Source organism: Amblyomma mixtum, chromosome 5, assembly GCF_055824585.1.
Source record: "Amblyomma mixtum isolate Tamu chromosome 5, ASM5582458v1, whole genome shotgun sequence".
Lineage (NCBI taxonomy): Eukaryota > Metazoa > Arthropoda > Arachnida > Ixodida > Ixodidae > Amblyomma > Amblyomma mixtum.
In genome coordinates this window covers 173336011-173347088 of record NC_143016.1, presented here as the reverse complement: position 1 = coordinate 173347088, position 11078 = coordinate 173336011, and the positions used below count along the sequence as shown (strand labels likewise).

The 11078-nt window shown below is 47.9% G+C and overlaps 1 protein-coding gene across 1 annotated transcript in view; it reads left to right on the top strand.

Moving 5' to 3' along the window:
- The first annotated feature begins 238 nt into the window (after positions 1-238).
- LOC149344736 (alcohol dehydrogenase class-3-like) overlaps positions 239-11078 on the top strand; it is a 99296-nt gene continuing 88456 nt past the window's right edge. The window contains exons 1-3 of the mRNA XM_089546345.1: positions 239-256; positions 5071-5172; positions 7485-7632. Of these exons, the coding sequence (XP_089402471.1) occupies positions 239-256; positions 5071-5172; positions 7485-7632 (268 nt within the window). The remainder of the gene's footprint in view (positions 257-5070; positions 5173-7484; positions 7633-11078) is intronic.

Here is an 11078-nt window from a genome sequence, read left to right as displayed (position 1 = left end):
CGCGAAAAAGTCAGCAGGAGCCAGAAGCCCTGGACTGAAAGCGCCACATGAAACAACTACAACCACTTCTTCTACTAATAAATGCTCATTCATTCGAAAGTTTGGCTTCGTCGTGGTGAACATCCCAACTTCTTCGGCAGCCTAGATGAAGAGAAGGAAGTGGTTTCATCCGCGCGAAACGAGACTGACATCCATCTTGAATAGTGTGCACTCAGTGGGCCTTTGGTGCTCTGAAGACATGTCTACGCAGGGAAAGGCAAGTGCTTGACCCTCTCGCTAGTATCACTGTCGGACTGGTGCGTCACTGACGCTGTCGATGCGCGGTAGAAGTGGCAGTGCGCGCCCTCCAGCTCCATCAGAATGGCGTCCTGGTATCCTCTTGGGGCACCTTGTACGATTCTCACGCGAATGTTGCGCAGCTTGCTAGTTTTTTGCGGGGCACCGAAATTAAACAGGTGCTTCGGGTGCGGTTGCAGAAACATTTTGTAGATGTGCGGTTGTTATGGTCACCGGTGATAACCTTCAATTTTATTGCGGTCGTGCTTGTTAACATAAAAACTATAATGCGCATTTCTCTATCACCTGATTGACAGTGTGAATGTGGTCTATTGTCGAGTATCCTTTACGAAAGCCTACCTGATCATTTGGTTGACTAAAGTCCAAGGTTGTCCTGACTTTATTAGCGATTACCTTAGTGAATACCTTGTAGGCAACAGACAATAAGCTGATTGGTCTGTAATTCTTCAAGTCCTTGACGTCTCCTTTCTTATGAATTAAGATAATGTTAGCGTTGTTCCAAGTTTCTGGTAATCCCGAGGTCACAAGGCATTGCGTATACAGGGTGGCTAGTTTTTGTAGCACAAACTCTCCTCCGTCCTTCAACAAATCTGCTGTTACCTGATCCTCACCAGCTGCTTTCCCTCTTTGCATTGCTCCTAAGACTTTCTTTACTTCCTCCTTCATTACTGGCAGGATGTCCCATTGCTGTGCTCGACTGCCTCCCTCAGTAACTTGATGATTACATTCGCTGCTGTATAGATTTGTGCAGAACTCTTCGGCTAATTCAACTATCTTATCCATATTGGTGATGACATTGCCCTGTTTGTCTTTTAGCGCATACATCTGGTTTTTACCTATGCCCAGTTTTCTCCTCACTTATTTTAAGCTACCTCCGTTCCTTAGAGCATGCTCGATTTTCTCCATGTTAAGCTTTCTTATGTCGGCTACCTTGCGCTTATTTATTAATTTCGACAGCTCTGCTAGTTCTATCCTGTCTGTGGAGTTAGACGTCCTCATGCTTTGGCGTTTCTTAATCAGATCTTTAGTCTCCTGAGATAGCTTGCTGATATCCTTTCGAACCATCCTACCACCTACTTCTGCGGCGCACTCTGTAACAATAGCTGTAAGATTATCATTAATTGTTTCAACACTACGGTCTTCTTGTTCAGTTAAAGCAGAAAATCTGTTTTGCAGCGACATTCTGAATTCCTCTACCTTCCCTCTTAATGCTAACTCGTTAATAGCCTTTCGCTTCACCAGTTTCCTCCGTTCCCTCTTCAAATCTAAGCTAACACGACACTTTACCATTCTGTGGTCGCTACAACGGGCCTTACCGAGGACCTCCACATCCTCTACGATGCCAGGGTGTGCACACAGTATGAAGTCTATTTCATTTTTAGTCTCACCATTGGGGCTCTTCCACGTCCACTTCCTGTTTCCTCGTTTGCGCAAGAAGGTATTCATAATCCGTAAATTATTTCTATCGGCGAACTCTACTAATAACTCTCCCCTACTGTTCCTAGAACCTATGCCATAGTCACCTACCGCCTTGTCTCCAGCCTGCTTTTTGTACCTACCTTTGCATTGAAGTCGCCCATGCGTACAGTGTACTGTGATTTTACTTTGGTCATTGCCGATTCCACATCCTGATAGAAGCTTTCAACTATCTGGTCATCATGGCTTGATGTAGGCGCGTAGGCCTGCACCACCTTCAGCTTGTACCTCTTATTAAGTCTAATTACGATAGCTGCCACTCTCTCGTTAATACTGTAAAACTCCTCGATGTTGCCAGCTATATCCTGATTAATGAGAAATCCCACACCTAGTTCTCGCCTATATGCTAATCCATGATAGCACAGTACATGCCCGCCCTTTAGTACTGTGTACGCCTCATCTGTCCACCTAACCTCACTAAGCCCTATGACATCCCATTTAATACCAGCTAATTCCTCCAATAGCACCGCTAAGCTAGCCTCACTTGATAAGGTTCTTGCGTTAAACGTTGACAGGTTCAATTTCCAATGGCGGCCTGTCCGGAGCCAGAGATTCTTAGCACCCTCCGCTGCGTCACAGATCTGACCGCCGCCTTGGTCAGTTGCTCCGCAGCCGCTGGGGACTGAGGGCCGAGGGTTAATTGGTTTGTTCTTAGAAGGTTGTGGCCAAGTACTACGCCAGGGTGGGCAAATCCTGTTCTGGTGAGGAAGTGCGTTGTCGGTTCTGGTCACTGAAGTCAGGCCGCACTCCAAGCCTGGTTATGCAATTCCAACGAAACGCGGAGTTTTTTTTTTAATCCGGTGGAGAATTGCGTGGCATCGGGATTCGAGCCTCGGTCTTCTTGCACGCGAGGCGGATGCTCTACCTCTACGCCATCGCTTCATCCTAGCTAATTAGTCCCCACATACTAAAACAGTTGGCCGATCTCAACTCTCACGGACATAGGTACGAGAGGAACGAGGAACAAACAGTACTGAGGAACAGGCCTCCATCTAGTGACGCCAGCTGTGCGTTCATTAACACCTCTTTTTGGGCTAGTTGGTGCATACTTAGCGCTTGTGTCTCGTCCTCGTTCCTTCTTGTGGTGTGCATGGTTTGGCGCTATTTTTCCTCTAGCTGTGCGTTCTCAAGGCTGCTAGATGCAAGTTTGCATTGCTACAATGACACTGGAGCCGACCTTCAGCTGCGCGAATAGCTGTACAACTTTAAGCGGTTACTTTATTTTTGGCTGGAAAGTTTCCCAGCATCGAATGAGTCGGTGTTTTTATTTCAGAAAGGAAAAAAAAACTCCAGGTAAAGGAAAATACCGTGTAGTACGTGTTAATATCACGTACTGACAGTGGCCGCAACGGTACATACGAGGTCTGTAGAAAAGTATCCGACTATTTTTTTTTTTTTGCGAACACCTGATGGATATGAAGCAAGCGCGCTTGCATAAGCCGACCTTGAACCTCGTCCTTGATTAGCGCTCGTCCTGTCTCCTTCTCTTTGTCCTAGTTTTATGCGCTAGTCTTTTAATTAACTATGACACACCAACTAGCCCAGCTTTCCGCCTTGATTGAACCTTCGTGCGCATGCACGAATTTTTTCCCGCGTGCCGATAGCGTCAGTCGCTGGGACGCAGTGTTTGAGTGTGGGAGTGCGCAGTGCTCTCGTCGGTTTTTATTGCAAGGAAAATCGCGGCGCGACAGGAGCAGCGCTACTGCATCAAATTTTGCCAGAAACTGGGTGACAACCAAATCGAAACCATTCGGAATAATCAGACGGCTTTCGGTGACGATGCTATGAGCAGCACACAGATTAAGCAGTGGTACAGCTGGTTTAAAGACGGCCGCACATCAGTGGAGAGCGAGCCACCCTCCGGTCTGCCATCAACATGCCGAAATAACCAGGTCATTGCCGAAGTGAACGCTGTGGTGATGCCGGACCGTCCTGTGACTATCTGAGAAATTGCGGAAGAGGTGTACATCACCAATTTTTCTGCACATTCCGTTATCACCGAAGATTTGGCCATGGAGAGAGTTGCGGCAAAATTTGTGCCGAAGCTGCTCACGATGGAGCAAAACCAGCTTCGTGTTGAAGTCTCGCATGACATGCTGGATTCCACAAACAGTGACCCCGACTTCATCAACACCTTAATAACTGCTGACGAGTCTTGGGTGTACGGGGTACGACCCGGAAACCAAATCCCAGTCGCCACAGTGGAAGCATTCCACGTCACCAATACCAAAGAAGGCCTGCCAAATGCGCAGCAACGTCAAAGTGATGCTGACTGCTTTTTTGAAGTGTGTGGAGTCCAAGGAGACTACTTCGAAGATGATTAGGTTTCCAACGCTCCACTTATGCCAGTTTTTTTTCTCTGGCCAAAGGTCGGATACTTTTCTAACAGACCTCGTAGTCATGAGCACCGGCATGGGCTTCTTTTCTCACTTTCTGTTTGCCATCGCAGTGAGGCCGCTAACAGGCGCTCGGTGCTCCCGCGCGTTGGCACTCGCAAAACTCTACCGGCATGAAAATTCATGGGAGCCCTTTGTCATTTATCATTTCCAGGTTATGGACTGTTTAGCGGCACTGTCAGGTACTGCCATAGTCAGAAATTTAGATTCCTGGGGCGGTTGAGTCTGGGCCACGCCGTGTGGTTCGTTATGCTTTCCCAACGTTGCGCATCTCACGAAGGAAAGAATCCCGGTCCTCCCCATTCTGCAGAGAATTATTTCCACGTATTCTACAAGTCTATGGGGCAGAAACGTGGAGGCTAACAAAGAAGGTTCAGCTTAAGTTAAGAACAACGCAGCGAGCTATGGAAAGGAAAATGATAGGTGTAACGTTAAGAGATCGGAAGAGGGCGGAGTGGGTGAGGGAACAAACGCGGGTTAATGACATCTTAGTTGAAATTAAGGGGTAAGTAATGGGCATGGGCAGGGCATGTAATGCGAAGGCAAGATAGCCGCTGGTCCTTAAGGGTAACGGAGTTGATTCCAAGAGAAAGCAAACGTAGCAGGGGACGGCAGAAAGTTAGGTGGGCGGATGAGATTAAGAAGTTTGCGGGGATACAGTGGCGGCAACTGACAAAGGACAGGGTTAATTGGAGAGACATGGGAGAGCCCTTTGCCCTGCAGTGGGTGTAGTCAGGCTGATGATGATGATTCTTTGCACCTTGTCTCGTTTGTTCGGACGAGTGAACTGTTGGCGAGTGAGGAGCTGTTAGGACGAGTGAACCACTGTTAGCATGCCCACTGTTCCAATTCAGTGAACAGGCTATTTGCATCGAACCTACCAACCGCGCATTCCTCGCAGCCGATCACGTGCAAGGCGGCCGTGGCCTGGAAGGTGGGCGAACCACTCAAGATTGAGGACATCGAAGTGGCCGCTCCCAAGCAGGGTGAAGTGCGAATCAAGGTGCGGCAGCTCTGGTATTGCGCCCATTACGCTTCATTGATCACGGCACGCACGAGGGAAGCCCCTCCCACCGGAGTTGAACGTGGCTGGTTCTGTATGCAGGTCTGAGTGGTTGTAGTCGAGCTTGAAACACTCTCACCCGAAGTGCGTGCCAGATGAGAATACTATAAAGTGGGCAAGCTCATGTTGTATGTTACATTACAAAGTTTCAACCTTTTATAAAGACCAGAGAAGTGATCAAAGTTTGTGCTTCTAGATTCCCCTTTTTATACGCATGTAAAACACGCAAGAAATTTACCGTGCCAGTCAAGGAAAAGGTGGGAACTCTATGTTCTATTTCCGACTTAGGTTAATTCGTACGCCGTAGCATGAGCTTTCTGAAGAGCAAGCTGTTCATTCGGGTATGGTATTCAGTATCATGAATAGTTTAACCACTAAGAGCTCCAGGTGCTATAGCGTCCGTGCGCTTTGCCTGCATCGAAACGAGGTCGGTGCAACGGAATCGAACCCGGGTTCTCGACTCAGCAGCCGAGCACACTGACCTCTCAGCCTGAGCGGCGGGGCGCTGCTTACATGGGGCGTGTCTAAAGCAACTTGACAGGTGTTGCTATAAGTAGCTTATATTCTACAAAAACAAAAACAAAAAGGCCTCCGGGGTGTCCGAGCCCAAGGTTTCTTCTTGCCGCGGGCAGAGTTCTGTCATCTGAGCTGCGGTACCGGTTATCTTTCGACGGTATCGGGTTTAGCCTTTAACACAGTAATGCCAGCAGCACCGGCCTGCCAATGCCTCTCCAGCAATAGTATAGGTTCGGCTCTCATCGCTACCAGGTGATTGTCTTTTCATATACTTCGTATGGAATGACTTTTTATAAATTGTCTGCGCAAATAATTTACGACTATTATCAGCGCCACCATGAAACATTACCCTGTCCTGGGGTGCAATGACTGCTAGCTCCTTTTTGTTTTGGCTGATGGCGACAAAAATGTGGAGGGGGCACTTAAGCTCCGCGTTAAGGGTACGTCACTACAACGTTAATGGTTCAATGCCCATACATGCGGAGCTTGTCATTCTCGACTTTACGTTCACAGATCCCTGGGGGCCTCCATACCGCTCCTGGCGCAGTGCTGCAGCGGTTAAGCGATGCGCTTCCAGCGGTGGACCTTGTGCGACCCAGGTTGCTCTTCCCGAGCGACCAAACATTATTAAACCGTTGCCTGCCACGCTGCCTAGTTTGCTCACTATCCGGGGGCAGGTTGTAATAACGCCGCCAGGTCATGCTACCTAGGTGGCCCACCTGTCTCCTAAGTTGCTCTCTGGAGACCACCTGCCAGAAACATGCCCGTGATTTTTCGCTCACAACGCCGATACCGAATTTTCTGGTGAACGAAGCCTTTAACGCTATTGCGTTAAAACAGCAATGAGGGAAATCGTCTACATACGGCGGTCATCAGCCATTTGCAGCCAAACACAGTGCCAGTCTGTTACAAGAAAGCCCCCGTTGCAAGAAAGCTTCCATGGGCAAGAAAGCATTAAACGACAACACTTTAGCCGCCGTCAAGAGGGCTGCTTTCATACCTCGTGTATTTTCAGACCAGGCTGCACTTGCCTATCCTTGCACTGTAGCGAGACTTTGACATCTGACAACCAACCGGTCCGCTTTAGCGCTGTGTGGGGACGACGCGTTAGGCATTGGTATGCATGGAGCACCCCGCAGCATTCGCCTACGACCGGTAAATACATTATAACAGATTTTTTTCTTGACGCTGTTTCGGTTTTGGTTTCATCATCCGAACGATGGGTGTGACGTATAGTTGATGTTTAGGTAACGTGAGGCACACAAGAAAAAGCAGGAATATAACTGATGATACGTCGTTTGCTGTAATTCTGGCTATTGAAGCAGGCTGGTTTAAGTGTTGTATTGGGTTAAAACTATGTATCAGCGTTTATAGTGCAGTTTTTTCCGTTTGTCACGTGACCTAGACGTCAAGTACACATCACTTTGATCGTTCGAAACATGAAAGACGAAATTCAACTATAAATTACTGGCCAGCGGAGCCCTGGACTGAAGGCAACCGACCATTAATTAGAGGCGAACGACATCGACAAAGAACGCTCCTGGGTATAGAACCAAGAGGTCTCTGAAGATGCCCCCAAACCGCAGGAAAAAGCATTACTGAAAATAAAGTTTTCCCTCCCCTTCCTTAGCGGTCGTAGTTTAAACCATAGAGTGTCCTTTAAGCTTCATGCGTGCCCTTGCGTTGACACGCCGGAAAAGTCGTCCAGACAGCGTAGTGCTTCTTCTCCCTTGCAGATCGCGCACACGAGCGTGTGTCCAACCGATGGGCTCGTGGTGGACGGTCCAGCGGCGCCCGAGGGAACAGTGCTGCCCTGTGTTCTGGGACACGAGGCTGCCGGCACCGTCGAGAGTGTCGGCCCCGGAGTGACGCGCTTCAAGCCTGGTACGCCTGTCGATCGCGTAGCTGTCCGCGATACGGTGGGCACGCCCTACTATACTAGGGTGCTTGCAGACGAGAAGGCCCAGCTACGCTGTACGCACCCTATGTTATGCTGTTCAGTTCGTGTGAATAGGGAAGTGTTATGTTTGTAAACAAAAGAGGCGCTTCAGTCGCAGCGACGTGGGCTGTGGGCAAAATTCTGCGAAATAGCAGGAGGACTAGGCTGCGCTGCTTTCGAAGTCAACTGGCGTAACCATTTCAAAGCGTGCGCGTCGCTTGAGGTTTGTTGATGCACGAAGAGTAGTTCAGCACTTTTTTGAATCTGTTTGCCGGACGGAATTCCCAGCGGAGCGCTGCATCGGATGCTTCTCGGATTCTAGTTGGCTACAGCAGCGAAAGCACAAGGCATGGGGAGAAACTAATCGTGGGCTGGTACAGCATATAACCGATTGCTAGTGCAAGATGTAGGGCGACGCTGAGCAGCTTTTTCACACGACGAAACTTCTAATATGGCCTGTGTGCTTATTATTTTCGCTGCGCAGAACTTCGGAATTACTGGGCAGTGAAGAGCTGCTTTGAATATGGCGAATGCGATCTGCTAGCTGCACAAGCGCATACCTAAGCGTCTTTCTCTATACTCCAGACGAGATATATGTTCACTGTGCTCAGCTATAGATCAGTCATTTTGCTGCTTCTTTCAAAATTTGCATTGAAGCGTGCGCCTTCTGCTTGATCGGGATGGGTTTTGGTGTTTTACTTGCTGTGTTCTCCAGGTTCTGATAGACAGACAAAGGGGAAATTAAATTAATTTGGGAAATAACACTACGAGACTTTGCCGAGATCCTAGCGTCATTGAATCATTCTATAGTACCGATGTTGGACTGAAACACTTGTTGAAGCTTGCGAATATGAAAGCACAGAAGAAATTGGCCGATGATTACGCTCCTTAGTAATGCGATTTTCGAATCCAGGTGGCGCGGTATTTCAACCGTAGGCGACAGCAGACAGAGCACACAGTGTCGAAAGGAGGCAGTTTTTGGCTTTGCAGCGCGCACAGCAATCCGCAGAAGCTGAGCTCATAGCTGAGACACCTCGGGATCTCTCACAAAAAACAATTGATAATGATATTATAGTTTCAACCATTGGACAACGATGCAAGCAAGGATACCAACCAACTCAGGCTAATGCGTCAGAAATGCGATCAATTTCGCCGCCTGACAGCAGGCTACGCAATTTCTTGGAATTCAGCTACTATAGCCCGATTCAGTCCCTTATTCGTCGTCTGGCCTCTTCTCCTGGAGGTTCCCTAAATTTCGAGGGATTGATAATCTCGTGCGCAGCTGCTCACGTAGCACATCGTATTACACAGTATTTGCTCGTACGCCACACCTTTTAACACAAAACGTCGCACATCACTAAGCAAAACGGTCGCAAACGGTGGAAGGATGGTTGCGCACATGATAATTAAAACAGCTCGGCAAAATTCGATTAGCAACGGCCGGCACGCTACTCTTCAACGTTATAATTTTGATAACGATATCCCTTCAGACATATTGGGGGAATTAGGAAGAGACGATCGCGACACGACGAAGCCAGTAGGAGTTTAATCAAGCCGTTTGACGCATGTGCACGATCCGACCGGTATAGCGCTCTGTATAGCGGCGAGGAGTAACATTATCTGCGAACTTCTCGAATAATCGACGGCGCGCGCGAACGTTACTCCTTTGGCGCCGCACCGGCGAGCGATGTGGAGACGAAACACAGACGAAACAAACTCATCACTACCGACTCCGCCTACTGTAACACTACCAAGAATGCCACCCCTTGACATCACAGTGCAAGGCATAACTAACCATATTGACAGAATAAAACTTTCATCAGCTGCTGGAGTGGACGAGATCAACTCCAAAATACTGAAAAACACCAAACACATTTCAGCTATATACCTTTCCTTATTGTATTCGCAATCGCTTTCAGCAGGAATGCTACCGGATGACTGGAAGGTTGGGAGGGTCATTCCGGTCCACAAATCAGGTCTAAAGGACTCTCCACAGAATTACCGCCCCATCTCCTTTACCAGTGTGCCTTGCAAAATCATGGAACATGTCCTCTATTCCCATGTCATAAACTTCCTCGATTCTAACAACTTTTTTCATCCAGCTCAGCACGGGTTTCGTAGGGGACTCTCCTGCGAGACCCAATTGGCAATCTTCACTTTCGATCTGCATGCTAATCTTGACCGTAACCTACAGACCGATGCATTATTTTTAGATTTCGCGAAGGCTTTTGACAAGGTACCACACCAACGCCTATTACTTAAGCTATCCTTTTTAAATTTGCACCCTAATATTCTAGACTGGATTAAAGAATTCCTAGCTAAACGTTCTCAGTTTGTTTCTATTAACAATCACAACTCAAGAACTCTCCCTATAACATCCGGCGTTCCGCAGGGATCTGTGCTCGGCCCGCTTTTATTCTTAATATATATTAACGATCTGGCGCCACAAGTATCGTGTAACATCCGCATATTCGCCGACGACTGTGTAATTTATCGTACCGTTACTAACATTTCTGATCAAGTGGTTCTTCAAAATGACCTCAACCGCGTCCATGAATGGTGTGGCCTCTGGCTAATGACACTAAACGCTAAAAAAATGCAAACTCGTCTCATTTCACCGTCAACGCAACCCCCTTATTTTCCCCTATACAGCTGCCAACTCATCTATAGAAAGCGTCCAATCGTTCAAGTACCTCGGTGTAACACTCTGTAGCGATCTTTCTTGGCGAACACACATTACTACAATCATATCATCTGCTAACAGATCTCTAGGATTCCTAAAACGTCATCTTCGTCATGCACCACAACACGAGAAACTTCTAGCTTACAAAACCCTTATTAGACCTAAACTCGAGTACGCCAGTACCATCTGGAATCCACACCAAATATACCTAACAAATGCCCTCGAATCTGTTCAAAACCGCGCCATTCGCTTCGTTCATTCTGCATATTCATATACAATCAGCGTTTCATCTCTAAAGAATAATTCCGGTCTCGAAAGCCTTGAAACTCGCCGTCGCGTCGCCTGCATGTGTTTGCTCCACAAATTTTTCCATAGCTCTCTGAATCAAACACCTTACATTTCTCATCCGACCCGCATATCTCACCGCACTGCACACCCGTTTCAGATCGCCCGGCCTCTATCGCGCACTGCAACTTTTTCAGGTTCCTTTTTTCCCCGCACCATTGTGGACTGGAATGCCCTCCCCGCCGATGTTGCCGCCATCACGTGCCCATCTTCATTCTTATCCGCTGTAACCACTTGTATGATAGTGCAATGACATGTATTTATTATTGTTGAATATATTAACCCACCCCTTATGTAATACCCCCTGAAGGGGGTCTTTAAGGTGAATAAAGTGAAGTGAAGTGAAGTTATGTGCTCTCCGGG